Genomic DNA, 16,821 nt, shown 5'->3' with positions numbered 1-16,821 from the left:
TAAGGGGGGATATGATAGAGGTCTATAAAATCAATACTGGTGTGGAGAAAGTAAATAAGGAAGTGTTATTTATTCCTTCTCATAACACAAGAACTAGGGGCCAACAAATGAAATTAATAGATTTAAAACAGGTTTAAAACAACAAAAGGAAGTATTTTTTTCACACAACGCACAATCAACCTGTGGAACTCCTTGCCAGAGGATGTTGTGAAGGCCAAGACTATAACAGGGTTCAAAAAAGAACTAGATAAATTAATGGAGGATAGGTCCATCAATGGCTATTAGCCAGGATGGGCAGGGATGGATCACTTGATGATTACCTGTTCTATTCATTCCCTCTGGGGCACCTGGCATTGGCCACTGTTGGAAGACAGGATACTGGGCTAGATGAACCTTTGGTCTGACCCAGCATGGCCATTCTTATGTTCACCTTGTAGGTATTTATAGACTGATTAAGTCACACTTTAGCCTTCTCTTTGTTAACGCAAATAGATTGAGCTCCTTGAATATAAGACATGTTTTCTAATCCTTTAATCAAGCTCATGCCTCTTCTCTGAACCCTCTTCAATTTATCAGCATCCTTCTTGAATTGTGGGCACCAGAACTGGACTCAATATTCCAGCAGCAATTACACCAGTGCCAAATACAGAGGTAAAAAACCCTCTCTACTCCTACTCGAGATGCCCGTTTATGCATTGAAGGATCACATTAACCCTTTTGACCACAGCATCATACTGGGAGCTCATTTTCAGCTGATTATCCACCACAACCTCCAAATCCTTTTTAGAGTCACTGCTTTCCAGGATAGAGTCCCCATCGTAGAAGTATGGCCAACATTCTTTGTTCCTAGATGCACACATTTACATTTAGCCATATTAAACATATCATTTGCTTGCGCCTGGTTACCAAGCAATCCAGATTTCTGTATCAGTAATCCGTCCTCTTCATTAATTATCACACCCCTAATTTTTTGTCATGTGCAAACTTTCTCGGTGATGTTTTTGTTTTCTTCAGGTCATTTGATAAAAATATTAAGTAGCATCAGGCCAAGAACTCATCCACGTGGGACCCTACTAGAAATGCACCCACTGGATGATGATTCCCCATTTGCAGTTACATTTTGAGACCTATCAGTTAGCCAGTTTTGAATCCATTTTATGTGTGCCATGTTAATTTTGTATCATTCTATTTTTTCAATCAATGTGTCGTGCTGTACCAAGTGAAATGCCTGAGAGAAGCCTAAAATATTACACTAATACTATTACCATTATCAACCAAAATTGTAATCTAATAAAAAAAAGATATAAAGTTAGTTTTACAGGGTCTGTGTTCCATAAACTCACATTGATTGGCATTAATTGTATAATCCTACTTTAATTTTTTTTATTATTCAAGTCCCATAGCAGCTGCTCCATTATCTTGCCCAGGATCAATGTCAGACTGTCAGGCCTATAACTACCCAGGGCATCCCATCTACCCTTTTAAAATATTGGCACATTAACTTTCTTCCATTCTTTTTTAAACTTCCTCAGTTTTCCAAGACTTACTGAAAAAAAATCAACATTAACAGTCTAGTGAGCTCCTCAGCCAGTTTTAAAAAAACTCTTGGATGCAAGTTATCTGGACCTGCTGATTTAAAAAGTGCGTAACTTCAGTCGTTGCTGTTTAACATCCTCCTGAGACACTAGTGGAATGGAAAGTGTCATCATTATGTGATATGACGACATCATTTCCCGCCCCTCCCTCCACCGACACAGAACAGAAACATTTATTAAACATGTCTGCCTCTCCGGCATTATTGAGCATTCTACCATTTCCACCTAGCTATGGACCAGGACCATTATTAGGATTCTTTTTGTTCCTAATATACTTAGAGTATATTATCCTTGTTATTACCCTTAACTCCACTGGCCAGCGATTACTTCTTGTATCTCTCTTCCCCTCTAATGCAGGTCAGTTTTTTAACCACCACGGCCTTCTTTCTTGATTGTGGCCTTTATGAACACCGATGGCAAAGTACACCTGATGCTTCTCTACTCTGGGCCATACGCTGACTTCAGAGGGAATCCTATCTGCAGCCCATAGGAAATAAATGTGTTTACTTTTTTAAGGGTCTCCTAAATGCACTACAGTATCTGCAGGTCCTTTCACTTAGGTGGAGCTTTGTGCACAAGCTAGTGTGATTGTGGAGAAGTGTGTGCATGTGTGTACCAAGCCACACCCTCCAGGGTGCAACGGTGCTTTTGGGGGGCCATTTGAGAAGTGTGCCCCACCACAGAGGTGTCTGTAGTGGTGGCATTTGGACTTTACAACACAAGCAACACCAGTGAAGTGCAAAAAAATCAAGGACCTTTAAAAGAAAGTCCGTGATCAAAGGCTGGTTCCTGTTACATTAGTATAAATTCAAAGCCTTTAGTGCAGTTGCTCCAAATTTGCACTGGTGAAAGCAATATCAGCATCTAGCCCCAACTGTTTAATTGTAATAATTATTTATGAAAAGCCCCAAATAACCCCATGCTCTGCTCGTCTGAGAGAGGCCCCTTTGCTTGCCTTCTCCAATGGGTTATTTGGGAGATGATCCATTCTCAAGTGTGCAAGAGACACATCACTCTTGAGAATAGCAGGATACGCAGTATATTGCCTATTACCCTCAGTAAAGCCAACGCACCTTTCCAGCCAAATACAACATGTGTGTATCAGCATCGTAGAAAGGAAACAAGAGCCCCGACAGCCCATCGATCTCCTCCTCTATGAGGGGCATGGCCAGGTCTTCCTGAACAAAGAGAAAATTGCTTTATGGATCAGCAAGGGTTAGAGGTTGCATGGAACATGAAAGCAAAACCCATGAAGGAGCGACAGGAGCAGCAGGATGAGGGACGGGTTTTGTCCCAGAAAAGCTGAAGCAAACCCGCTGTCCCTCCCAAAGACTGCCATGGGATTTCCATGTCCCACGAGCCAGAGGTGGGAGAGAGAGAGGGCTAGCGGACCTGGTCATGTACACACAGAATAAGGAGGATGTTCGCTTAAGGTCACCTCTCTGCAGGGCACTCAGTGGGTCACCCTGTAGGGCTGAGTGGGCTCTGGGGCTCTCAGAGTAAGGATTTTAAGGGGGTCCAGTCACACCCTTCCTCCCCCGCCTCTGGAGCCATTTCTGTGTGGCTGCATTTCAGTGAGGCTGGAGGCGTGTGTATATTTTAAGGACCAATTTGGGGCAGATTGTGCCTGGGCCGAGAGCACGGAGTGAGGGGCGTGGAGAAGGAAAACAGAGGAGGGTGCAAGGAGCTCTCTCTCTTGCCCCTCACCCCCACCCCCAAGGACCAGGGACAGCCACAGTCCAATGTGCTCACCGAGCCACACTCTCCAGGGTGCACACTGCCTACAGGGAGAAGGGCCGGATGCAGTGGGGGAAGAATGCTGCATCCTCTCTGGAGCTTTGACTCCATGGCTGCTGTGCCCAATGCTGCCGTCTGGGCTATGATGATCTATTGAGCTGAGATGCCTTCCAGGCAGAAGCCAGAGAACTGCTCAGCACCTTTGGTTTCTAAATGCAAACCCAACCAGGCTATAGGAAGATCTTATGAGGGTCAGGCTGCACAGTTGCCTGGGGAGAGTGTACTGCCTCTTGGATTTAGAGGGGAACCCAGACATCCTTGTTTTCAGTTTTATATGTCACAAAGCCCCAAATGGATCTGGTTTCTCCCTTCATCCTTGACTTTATACAAGATTCCTCCTGAACAGACCAGCTGCCCCACCCACGAATTTCTGTTTCCTCACCCTGCCCCTGTGACAGTCACAGCCAAGCACGTATCCATGGTGTTCACTGGCAAGCTGACAGATAGGACTGGACTAATCTGTCATCTCCCCCCAGCCCAGCCTGAGTCACGGGACATCAGCTTTCCACTATCTGCAGCTTCTACCACCTAAGTGAACAGGGCCAGGTGCATCTGCAGTCTGAAACCCGTCGGTCCAGAATATCGTGCGTGGAGTCAGAGGGGAGGGTACAAATGCTTGCTGGGATGCATATGGTAAATTTGCATCTGCTTTAATTAATCTTGTGAATTCAGAATTCAAATTCCCCAACGTGTCATGTCTAGTCAGATCTCCATAGCAACTAGCAGAGTTTTTAAAAGTTACATAAAGACCTTTGTAGAATTCTGCTAGGAAACAGGAAGGAATAAAGAATCTGCTGTATATGTATCTGCTACTCTCCCTGTATTAAAATAGTTATCTTAATACAAGAGGCTGGGCTATTCAAAGAGACCTGAAGGAGCTGGGCGCTCAGCTTCACTGGAAAGTCTGTAAGAGCTGAGTTAGGACTGAGTGTTGGACTCCTATCAAGAGTCTCTGTGGGAGTTGGGTGCCTATGCACCTGTCAGCCCCTTTGACAGCCCCACGCGACTGATCCATAGCACGTCCCAGCCAGGCTTCTCAGAGCACTTTGCAGTTGCATAAACCTGTTGCAAGCTAGGCAGGTTTTCTCAATGCGCAGATGGATAAACTGTGGCCTGGAGTGAGTAGGGACCTTGCCAATAATCACTCTACGTTTGCAGCAGAGCAGGGGCTAGACCCCAGGTCTCTGGTCTCCTCAGACCTAGGGTCTAGCTATGCTGTAATCACAGGCGGTATTACAGCAGAGCTGGTTTTAATCGACCTAGAGTGGGTTCTGGAGCCGTGAAGCTGAGACAGAGCGGGCTGTTCCTACCAATTGCAGGTGGGCTTGAGCAGCCAGCACAGAAGCATGCACTAGCGAAGCTTCCCTGCTTTGGGACCCAACCTAGCTAGATCAAAGCTTGCTTGGGTAGGTCTGCTGGTAACATACTCACACCGTTAGAGCAGAACCCAGATCACCTATTTCCTAGGCCTCTATTTTAACCAATCAATCATGCTCCTTTCTTGGGAAGGAACGGCTTCCAGCGATTTATTTGCTGACCTGATCCCAGAGTGCAATCTGCCTCGTATTCCACCTTGAGACTCCAGTCGTTAGAAGTCGCTTCACGTTACCTAGAAAGACCACCCGGTTCACACGATGGTTCTTACAGCTGGCTTCCTGGAAGAAGACATTGTCTGTGCTACATGCAGTGAACAGCTATACATTTCAGATGTCTTCCTACGCATGGTGCTTAGTATAGATCAGTGAAAATGCCAGCTCTAGGATTTCAAGGAGAGTGATACTCAAGGGAGGATTCTCCCCCATGTTAGGATCTCAGTTCCTGGTGTCTCTGCTCTCATATCCCAAAGGTAGATCGCTTCCTCCTCGTCTAATCTCTATACTGACTATGGGGAAAGACTCCATTGTTATCCCAAGACAGCCACTTCATAGCAAGCTTTCAACCTCCACCATTCCTCTTACTCCTCTACTGCAAAATGCAACTTTCATGTTAACCAGCTATGACTCAGACTGCACCGGTGAAAATGTGGGTTCATGCTATCTGGAATGGATAGGCAAAATGCTGTTCTGTAAAAATAAAACCTAGCCTTCCCTGAGCTTTCTAGAATAATCCACAATTGACAAAGACAATTAAGCTTTTCTTCCAAAACTGGCTCTGTGGCTTCCCAGAACTCTCTACTATTTCCCATAAAACTTTGATTAATAAAAGATTAAAAGTCCTGTATCTCTGAGTAGGAGAGTGTTGAATCCTTTCTATTGTCTCAGCTTAACAATGATAAGAAACAGCAACATTCTCTGAATGTGGAGAGCTAGATTCAGAGGCAGACATTTGTGACATGTTGTCACTTCCTGAATATCAGATGTATTTTGTGACAATTCAGTATCGTACAAGGAGTGTTTACCTTACCATACGTTAGGCTTAAAGGGCTACTTCCCCTTGCCCCTAACTCTACCCTGGTTGCACATTAGGGGAGGAATGCACTCAAATGGGAAATCCCAAATAAAGCCTCTCTTTAAAGCCTAGGGTCAAATTGGTATTTGTCAAAAATAATGGATTTACTTCTTGTGACTGGTGCTTAGGACTGACTCTTGACAAATCAGCTCTTCACCTGAAGGACTTTGCCCGAACGCGGCTCAATGACTCGCAGCTTCTTGTCTTTGCAGGTGGTAGACAGCAGGCTGCCATCGGTATTGAAGGACATGCAGAGAATGACATCTGTGTGACAATCTATCATCTTCACGGGCTCTCCAATGTCCAGGTTCCATATCAGAACCTGAGGGAAATGGGGCAGAATTAAGTTAACACCGATGCTGCTGCTAGCTGCGGAGAGGAGGGGGGGACATATTCATAACTCCAGGGTACAGACTGCCTGGAAACACACCTGCATGGAAGACCACATTTTCCAAACTTTTGGCTCTGCCTTTTAAATGTATTCCTAATTTGGGGCCAAATTCCAGTCCCCCCCACTCATATGTCATCTCAATTCACAAGTGGTCCCTTTGCTTTAATGTGAATAAAGTTATCGGAACCCGGCCCTTGAGAAGCAAGCCTCTCTCTTGCACTCCAGGCAGCTATTGCCACCAGCAGGACATACTGTGATAATTGTACCCAATTCTTATTGCCATCTTTTGTATCACATGGAGGAAGATAAAGAATTTCTCTGGGTCAAGCCTACTCTCAGAAATGACTGAAAATGGCACCATGGGGTTCCATGTTCATTATCTCATTGAATTTCATGCCAACTTTGGCTCAGCTTATAAATAAAAACACCCGTGATTCTTCTAACTGCTAGCCCTGCAAACTCAACCTGGGTTCCATTGTTATGACGTATGACCGCCAGGAGTAAGCATTTTACAGTCCAAGTGACGCCCCTCATTACCTCTTATCTATGAAGTGAGCAAAATTGCTATGGAGTCAGGGAGATAATACACATGGAACCCGATAAGGCCATTTTTTACAGTTGCTTTTCAGAGCAGAGTGTCAGAAAACAGGAATGATCTGTGACGATTGGACAATGTAGAAGAATCCTTTCAAAAGTCCATTAGAGAAAAAACCTGAAGATTTCAGTGCTAGCTATACTCTTGTACTTCTGTTTTACATAATCATTATGAAGCAAGCAAGTCATTAAGACTAGGTAGGACACAACGGGAATTGGGGAAGCTATAATCTGACACAGATATGGCATGGAATATTATTTAGACAATAGGGAATTCCCACTAAGGTTAAAGGCATATGCAGAGAGATACTCTAAACCATCAGCATCAGCAAAAGAACCTCTGATCTCAAACGCATTTCCATATTGTGTACTGACACTACAAAAGCAGAGAGAGAGAGATTAGAAGAAAGATCTGAGGATAAACTATTAGAGAAACTGCTGCCAAACGAACAGTGAGGCCATCCACGATTTTACCCTTTAAAGCCACATATGGCCTTAATAAATGCTAGTCTCCACCTGCAGCTGAGGGGTTTAGTACAAATCCTCCAGAATAGTTCACCTTATAGTCGTATCCTGCACTGAACAAGATATTGTTGGTGGTCGGGTGCCACTCAACGAGGCCAACCCGTCGGCTGTGACCATAGAGCTCTAGAACAGCTTCTGTCATGTTCCGCTTCAAGCCGCCCTCTGGGATTTCCCATATCCGGACCTGAAAGGACAGGATGAGCAAAGGTTATTGGGAGGAAAAACCTTTGTCCTTATTTTAGAGGTTTATAAGGGTCTTGTTCTCTCCACTTGGCATGCGAGGGAATCTTCATTGACTAAATCCATCTGTGGTTCCTTAATCAACTTGGTCTCCAAATGCCAGAAGGGAATTAAAAATAGACCTGAATGTGCCCAATGGCAACACTCTTGTGTCATCCCTTCATGCCCATGTGCATGTTTGTTCCCTCCTTCTTTCTCCTTCATCCCCACTCCACTCCCCAGTAGTTATCTGGCCCTGGAAAGCAGTCAATACCTGATTCTTTTCAATGAAGATGAGATACAAGATCTAGTCCTGTAAATAATGGGAGCTATTCTGTGGCCTGCGTTGTGCAGGAGGTCGGACTAGATGATCATAATGGTCCCTTCTGACCGTAGTATCTATGAATTTATGAATTCCATCGAATTCAATGGGACTATCAAAGAGCTAATAGCACAAAATTTTCAGAGTTCTGCCCATAATCGACAGCAAAAGACAAGCCAGTTATTGAAAGAGGCAGGAAATAGAATACTCTAAAAACAGCAGTTAAAAAAGACACCATCCCCCTATCTGCACAAACATGTAACAGGAAGGAAAAGCCAATCCAATTTGTCTCACCTAACCTTCTTAAGGAATCAGTACTAAGGACCTCAAGATGAGAGCAGGTCTTGCACATACTTGCAAGGTCCCAACATCACAGGTCTTGCACATATTTCAGATCAGCAGGTTAAATCACTGCACTCTAGTTATTTTCCCACCTGACCGCAGACTGCTCCTATTGAATGCTTTCATCCCATGTGCAAAGCGTATTGCTCATAGCAACTCCATATTACAGCAAAATTAAGTGGTTCCCATTAAAACAGACAGGTAACATCACATGCATTATACAATCAATTTAGTTTGCTTTTTGACTCCCCTGTCAGAGTCCAGGAAGGCAGTTTGAGAAAAGGACTTGAAGGATGTTTCAATGTAGTTTTTCTTTCTATATTATCCAGGTGACTGGCAGATCTGGAATGGACAATAATGATAAATGGACACCTGATCAACCCCCAAACACAGCACGTCACCCTGGTTCCTGACAGACACTCTTGGCTTTTCCCTAACTAGGGCTGGTGGCAGTGTCACCCCCCCCCTCCCCCGCCGCCCCCTCCGTTGCATCTTGGCAGATACAACAAGAGATTGTGCTTCTTTTTGTACAGCACACAGCAAACTGCGGCATCATGTGGCCTGCATTTCTCTCTCAGCTCTGGGGAGATTTTGTTTAATACATTGTTCACAACTTCCTGAATCAGTTCCCTGGAGTTAGGATACATCCTTAGGACAAGGCAGAGAAGAATGAGAAATATTTACTCCTTTGGTAGATAGGCAGCAAAACACGGCTGTCATTTACTGTACACACACTGCATGGATGGCAAAGTTTATTGCCGGTGTTATCAACACAAAAGTAAAGAGAGGAACATTTAGTTCTGTTTGTTTTCCTGAAGTTCTTGGCAAGTGCAAGCTTTGCTAACAAGGTGCATTCGTGGCGAAATCATGCAATTTTATTCCTTACATTTTGTCATCAAGAAGGTATTGAAAGAACTCAGAAAAGAAAAAGTGCCTTTTCGCCACCCTGATTCGGGAGGAGAAGCAAGGAAATAAACTGGCTTCTTTTAATTTTTAAAGACCTAAATGAGGCAAGAATGAAAGCAAGGAATGCACCTTTCTGAAATAGCCCTGCATTTTGCTTCATTCATGTGAAGACCCGATGAGATAAGGCTCACAAAAAAACAAAGAGCATCCCCCTTATTTAGCTGCAGAATGGAGATCAGATTTCAGATTTAGAAAGACAAATTAATATGCTCAGAAAGATCAAGAAATAAGAGTCTCCGTCATAACACATGGCTGGATTTAGGCCCAGCGGCAGTGAGAGGAACCAGGAGGACCAGCTGTATGAGCTGGAGGCTGGGTGAACTGGAGACGGGACAGGATGATAAATAGGGCAGCGATGGTGACAGAGAGCAGGCGGGAGAGCAAGTTGAAGGATTTTTTTTTCTTTTTTTTTTAAAAAGGAGAGTTGGTTACATTTTGGAGAATTCTGGTATTTGGCATCACTCGAGAGAATTCAGGGTGAGCACTAGGCAATTAGAGAAGCTAAGGGGAGAAGGCAGTGGTATTGTGGGGATCCATTTGATAATGAGTTTGGTGGAGAGCTATTCTCAAGCTAATGGGACAGTGTTTGAATCTTCAAGAGGCAATTTTCCAGAGTGCTACTGGCAAAGCTGATCCAATGCACTCGATAAAATATTTGCAAGAAGCCTGTTTTATCTGTGCCTGATGGAATGCATAACATGCGAGTCAGACAGACGGTTACAAAAAAGCTCAGGCTACTTGCAGGTAGACAAAAATGAAGCTGTAAAAATCGTCATCTCTGACAGGACAGAAATGGTGCATCTCATTGGGCTAATTTGAGGGTAGTGTAAGGAAAGAATGGAGCATGCCACCTGGACAGTCAGTACTACAGCCTATCAAACAGGACCGACTGTCAGCGAGGAGAGGACACGCTGGAGTATAGCCCTCAACTTGTTAGTGCGCTGATCCGCAGTGAAGGAGCCACACAAAACCAACTGTAGAACCATATGTTTTGAGCCCGGACCTGGATGTTTTCTACTTTAAGATGCATAAGGCATTGATCTCTGGATTGCACCAAATGAGATGGTACAAAGAGAATGAAAGACGAATTGAAAGATAAGGACAATATACAGAAGACTTGAAAAACCTAATTTGAATCAAACAGATGATCCTAAGAACCACTGGAGATTTGCAGTACGGAGAAAGCGTGCAAGGAGAGACATCTATATACCACAAAATCCAAGCTACTGAGTATTAAAGTAATCAGCTACTCGAACGGACAAGATATGAAGACGGTCTTCCACTCCAGCGTGGTTGGTCAGGTACTGATATAAACAGAAACACATAGGCCTGCCTTGCCCCCACATTTATACCAGTTGTAGAGCAGTGTAGCTCCACTGCTCTAAATGGAAAAAGAAAAGGAGGACTTGGGGCACCTTAGAGACGAACCAATTTATTTGAGCCTAAGCTTTCGTGAGCTACAGCTCACTTCATCGGATGCATGCCATGGACAATACAGTGGGGAGATTTTACATACACAGAGAACATGAAACAGTGGGTCTTACCATACACACTGTAATGAGAGTGATCAGGTGAGGTGAGCTATTACCAGCAGGAGAGAAAAAAAACCTTTTGTAGTGATAATGAAGGTGGGCCATTTCCAGCAGTTGACAAGAATGTGTGAGGAACAGTGGGGAGTAGGGGGAATAAACATGGGGAAATAGTTTTACTACATCCACTCCCAGTCTTTATTCAAGCCTAATTTAATGGTGTCCAGTTTGCAAATTAATTCCAATTCAGAAGTCTCTCGTTGGAGTCTGGTTTTGAAGTTTTTTTGTTGAAGAATTGCCACTTTTAGGTCTGTAATTGAGTGACCAAAGAGATTGAAGTGTTCTCCGACTGGTTTTTGAATGTTATAATTCTTGACGTCTGATTTGTGTCCATTTAATCTTTTACGTAGAGACTGTCCAGTTTGACCAATGTACATGGCAGAGGGGCATTGCTGGCACATGATGGCATATATCACATTGGTAGATGTGCAGGTGAACGAGCCTCTGATAGTGTGGCTGATGTGATTAGGCCCTATGATGGTGTCCCCTGAATAGCTATGTGGACACAGTTGGCAACAGGCTTTGTTGCAAGGATAGGTTCCTGGGTTAGTGTTTTTGTTGTATGGTGTGTGGTTGCTGGTGAGTATTTGCTTCAGGTTGGGGGGCTGTCTGTAAGCAAGGACTGGCCTGTCTCCCAAGATCTGTGAGAGTGATGGGTCGTCCTTCAGGTTAGGTTGTAGATCCTTGATGATGCGTTGGAGAGGTTTTAGTTGGGGGCTGAAGGTGATGGCTAGTGGTGTTCTGTTATTTTCTATGTTGGGCCTGTCCTGTAGTAGGTGACTTCTGGATACTCTTCCGGCTCTGTCAATCTGTTTCTTCACTTCCGCAGGTGGGTATTGTAGTTGTAAGAACGCTTGATAGAGATCTTGTAGGTCTTTGTCTCTGTCTCAGGGGTTGGAGCAAATGCGGTCGTATCGTAGAGCTTCGCTGTAGACAATGGATCATATGGTGTGGTCTGGATGAAAGCTGGAGGCATGTAGTTAGGCATAGCGGTCAGTAGGTTTCCGGTATAGGGTGGTGTTTATGTGACCGTCGCTTATTAGCACCATAGTGTCCAGGAAGTGGATCTCTCGTGTGGACTGGTCCAGGCTGAGGTTGATGGTGGGATGGAAATTGTTGAAATCATGGTGGAATTCTTCAAGGGCTTCTTTTCCATGGGTCCAGATGATGAAGATGTCATCAATATAGCGCAAGTAGAGTAGGGGCATTAGGGGACGAGAGCTGAGGAAGCGTTGTTCTAAGTCAGCCATAAAAATGTTGGCTTACTGTGGGGCCATGTGGGTACCCATAGCAGTGCCGCTGATTTGAAGGTATACATTGTCCCCAAATGTGAAATAGTTATGGGTGAGGACAAAGTCACAAAGTTCAGCCACCAGATTTGCCATGACATTATTGGGGATACTGTTCCTGACGGCTTGTAGTCCATCTTTGTGTGGAATGTTGGTGTAGAGGACTTCTACATCCATAGTGGCCAGGATGGTGTTATCAGGAAGATCACCGATGGATTGTAGTTTCCTCAGGAAATCAGTGGTGTCTCAAAGGTAGCTGGGAGTGCTGGTAGCGTAGGGCCTGAGGAGGGGGTCTACATAGCCAGACAATCCTGCTGTCAGGATGCCAATGCCTGAGATGATCGGGCGTCCAGGATTTCCAGGATTATTGATCTTGGGTAGCAGATAGAATACCCCAGGTCAGGGTTCCAGGGGTGTGTCTGCGCAGATTTGTTCTTGTGCTTTTTCAGGGATTTTCTTGAGCAAATGGTGTAGTTTCTTTTGGTAACCCTCAGTGGGATCAGAGGATAATGGCTTGTAGAAAGTGGTGTTGGAGAGCTGCCGAGCAGCCTCTTGTTCATATTCCGACCTATTCATGATGACAACAGCACCTCCTTTGTCAGACATAATCAGTTTTTGATTATGATGTCAGAGTTGTTTCTGAGGCTGTGGATGGCATTGCGTTCTGCACGGCTGAGGTTATGGGGCAAGTGATGCTACTTTTCCACAATTTCAGCCTGTGCACATCGGTGGAAGCACTCTATGTAGAAGTCCAGTCTGTTGTTTCGACCTTCAGGAGGAGTCCACCCAGAATCCTTCTTTTTGTAGTGTTGGTAGAAAGGTCTCTGTGGGTTAGTATGTTGTTCAGAGGTGTGTTGGAAATATTCCTTGAGTCAGAGACATCGAAAATAGGATTCTAGGTCACCACAGAACTGTATCATGTTCGTGGGGGTGGAGGGGCAGAAGGAGAGGCCCCGAGATAGGACAGATTCTTCTGCTGGGCTAAAAGTATAGTTGGATAGATTAACAATATTGCTGGGTGAGTTAAGGGAACCACTATTTTGGCCCCTTGTGGCATGTAGTAGTGGGGATAGTTTAGTGTCCTTTTTCTTTTGTAATGAAGCAAAGTATGTGTTGTAAATGGCTTGTCTAGTTTTTGTAAAGTCCAGCCAGGAGAAAGTTTGTGTGGAAGGTTGGTTTTTTAAATGGAGTTACTCCAGATTTACACCAGCACAAGGGAGACTGGAATCAGGCCCATGGTGTTTAAGTGGGAAAGGAATTGGCAAATTAACTGACGTGCTTCCAGCATTCATAAAAATCCCTAGATACTTTATAAAAAGCAGTAAAACAAAAGTGTTTATGCCAATGATGGGTAAGGTCCAGAGGGAAAGCTTGACTTTAGGCCAGTTGAGCCTGCTGGCATTTTAATCTCATGTCCCAGGTATATTCCAGTGATTATGCTAAATTCCAGAGATTGAACCTGCTGGGCCAAATTCTGACATTTACACCACTGAATATCCAGGTTAACGGGGTTACCCCAGATTTACAACAGCGGATCTGAGAGCAGAATCTGACCCTTGGCAAGCTACAGAACAAAGGATACTTACAGGTATCAAAGTAATGTGGATTAGTGAGTCAGCTGTGCAGTGCTTTAACATCCTTTTGACTCCCCTTTAAAATGCGTGGGGCGGGAGGGGGTCTGGATTCAGCAGCTTCCTGAGGATGGTGAACTGCGGCCAGTGGGAGCTGCAATCGGCCGAACCTGCGGACACGGCAGGTAAACAAACCAGCCTGTCCCGCTAGGGGTTTTCCCTGATGGGCCGCATGCCAAAGGTTGCCGATCCCTGATCTAACCCTTCTTTTCCTTCTTTTATTAAAAAAGGTTAAAAATACCTGAAACAAACATTTGACTTGACCAGACTTTTTGATTTACCAAAAAGTCCAAAAAAATTCAATTTCGGTTCTACCCAAACTGATTTTCTCCCCCATTTTTCAGAACTAATAAGAGCTCTGTGTAGCTCAAAAGCTTGTCTTTTTCACCAACACAAGTTGGCCCAATAAAAGATATTCCTTCACTGACCTTGTCTCTCTGATATATAGAGATGTTATAAGATCTACGGAGGCAGAACTGTAACCAATGAGAACTAGGTCACCACAGATTCCCATTTCTGCTCTGTAGAAGGAACTAAACTTTCACACACTACTTTGCACAAAGGCAGCTTCTTAGTGCAGTGCACTATTCCAGAGGGAAATGTTAGTATCCAGAAAACAATGAAGTGGAGGCAAACAGCAGCCACATAAAGACGGCCTGGTCAGCCTTCACCACATTGTAAGACTACCTTTCCCCCCCTTACGTGATAGAGCTCTAGACACTAGAATAGTTGCAGCCCCTGTGGTCTTTGATAGTAAGAAGGATTAATAATAGCTATTGGGTGGAAACAAGACATCCTTGTTCACAGCCCTACTGCTTATCTGCAGCATGGCTATAAAAAGAACACTACTACAACGATAAATGACATCACTGTAGAGCAGAGGGAACTGGATTCAGCCAGAAACAGCACCAGCTTTACATAAAACACCAGGTCAGAGCTCATTGTAAGCTGCATAAATGTGTCATTTAAAATTTCACAGTTAAAATCAGAAGCACTTAGACACCCGTGTCTGTTTTCTAGGGGGCATAAAGAAAGACAACAGAAAGGCTAACACAAGCCACGTAAACTGCAGCACACAGCTCCAGAGCCTTCCAATTTACTCCAGCTTTTACCAGTTGAACAGACCTGCTTCCCCTAGGTCTGCCGTCCCCCTCCTTTCTGCACATGCCAGTTTCCTTCAGCAGTCTTAACAACTACCAGTCTCTTCTTCCCACCAGCCTGCATGGAACATGGGCCCCGTTCCTCTTTCAGCTGCCTAGTGTGGAGACCCGAGGGACTTTGCCAGGTGGCCCCAGCTTGTCTGCACCAGCCACACACTGAAGCCACACCTCCCCTTGCGAGGATGCTGATGGCCTTGACAAAGTCAGGTCAGACACAGGAATTTGGTTAGGGCTTTACAGGAGGGGCAGTGAGGTCTGCCTTTGGCTCAGGACCCTCCCTGTGATGGCAGAATCTGTTAGATTGGGGAAGGAGGAGCGCTCCAGGGAAGGGAAAAATAGGCAAGAGGTTTGAAACAGGAGAATACCCTTTCCTCTTCCTTCCCCCTTAACGTTTCTCACAGGAGGTGGAGGATACCTGCTGTTCGTACTATCTATAGATGGATGATGAATGTGGATGCTTCAGTGCAGGAAACCTTATGAGCTAGGGAGAGACAGGAAAGGTGATGGGTGTGGGGAAGACATCTGAACAGGAGCTCTTGTGAATGGAAAAGGAGAGTTCAGAAATCGCCACAACCATACGAGCAGGGAGCATCTCCTTCTTTCACACACAGCCAGCAGCTTGGCCTGAGCCCCCCTTCTCACCAGGCTGAATCAGAAGCCCCTAGAAATCATTCCAAGGTTTGGAAATAGCTTGTGGGTGATTTGTGTCTCAAGTATTTGTTTCTTCCAAAGCGACGCCCCTCTCCCTTCCTCCCTCTGTGTGGTTACTGGGGCCATTCCCCTGACCTGTCTTTAGCTTGCAGCACTACCCGCATTTGATACAGTGGGGGAAAATGCCAGGTGTTTGTGTGCGGGAGAAGGAGGCTGTCTCCCCTAGGTCACCTTGGTCACTGATGACCCCCGGTGATGGATGAAAAGATGGGGAAGTCACTACTTTGTGACACCAATTCAAGTTGCTTTGTTGCCTCCTGCCTTTTTACTCATCTGTCTCTGCTCCCTCCTCTCCCACCTCCTCCCTCCAGACAAACTGTATGAATATCTCCCCCCTCTCCTTTCTGGACCTTCTTCCATATGGCCCGCTGGGATTACAGCCCATTCCCACAAGCTGTCCATCAAATCCCTCCGTTGAATGCCCTTCTTCCTCAAGGATCACGAACCAGGTTCTGCCCCTCAGAGAAAGGACGAGAAACCAGAGTGACAAAAACTCTTTAGAAAAATCCAAATCAAGATGGCGGAACCAACAAAACACCAGTTAAGAGTCACGGTTGGGGCATATTGCTAGTCGCCTCATCCAGTCACTTCAAATTTTTGTATATGTGACTATTTAACCTTTAAAAAGAAATATCTCTCTCTCTCTCTCTCACCCACATTCACACTCTGCAAGATAGCCAGTGTCCCAACTCTCTAATATTAGATCCCTGGCAGCACAAATGTCTCTGTTGCTTCATTGTTGGTACCTTCCCCCAACCCCACGACAGGAGCCAAAAATTACATGCCAATAAAGTGAGCATGGTGTGACTCACTCAGGACAGATGGAGCCCATGATAACCCTATAAGCTTGACAAAGTGCTTTTGCCACCCTCTGAGAGGAATGCAGGATGTTCACATTCTGCTCCCGCTGATGATTTTATGTCAAAGGAGACATCAGCTCAAATCATTTTTACTCACCGAGGTGTCTTCCGAGCAAGAAGCTATGATGTTTTCAATAAAAGGATTCCACTTGATGTCAAGCACGTTGCCCTGGTGACCGCAGACTTTTGGGTAGTTTGGTTCAATCCGACCAGTCTGTAAGGGAGAAATACAGGATCAGCAACAATTCTAGTCACCTTAAGAAGTAAACTCATGTTAAGAGAGAATGCACAGCTCATTTGCATAACTCAAACGTCAGCAAAGAGGACAGGCTTTTTAGTAACTCAGCTCTTTTTGTGGCTTGCTTCGGAGATCAGATTTCAT

The 16,821-nt window shown here is 44.9% G+C and overlaps 1 protein-coding gene across 4 annotated transcripts in view; it reads right to left on the bottom strand.

Annotated features, from left to right (window-relative positions):
* Positions 1–16,821, bottom strand: part of CORO2B (coronin 2B) — a 139,100-nt gene that overhangs the window by 12,015 nt on the left and 110,264 nt on the right. For all 4 annotated transcript variants that reach the window (XM_084641749.1, XM_084641748.1, XM_084641750.1 and 1 more), the window contains 5 exons: positions 16,537–16,653; positions 7,385–7,534; positions 5,998–6,162; positions 4,931–5,047; positions 2,669–2,773 (listed from right to left, as the gene is read on the bottom strand). In XM_084641749.1, coding sequence (XP_084497875.1) covers positions 2,669–2,773; positions 4,931–5,047; positions 5,998–6,162; positions 7,385–7,534; positions 16,537–16,653 — 654 coding nt within the window. The remainder of the gene's footprint in view (positions 1–2,668; positions 2,774–4,930; positions 5,048–5,997; positions 6,163–7,384; positions 7,535–16,536; positions 16,654–16,821) is intronic.

Source organism: Lepidochelys olivacea (genome assembly GCF_965140295.1).
Source record: "Lepidochelys olivacea isolate rLepOli2 genome assembly, chromosome: 10".
Classification (NCBI taxonomy): domain Eukaryota; kingdom Metazoa; phylum Chordata; order Testudines; family Cheloniidae; genus Lepidochelys; species Lepidochelys olivacea.
This window is presented reverse-complemented; position numbering and strand designations above follow the sequence as displayed.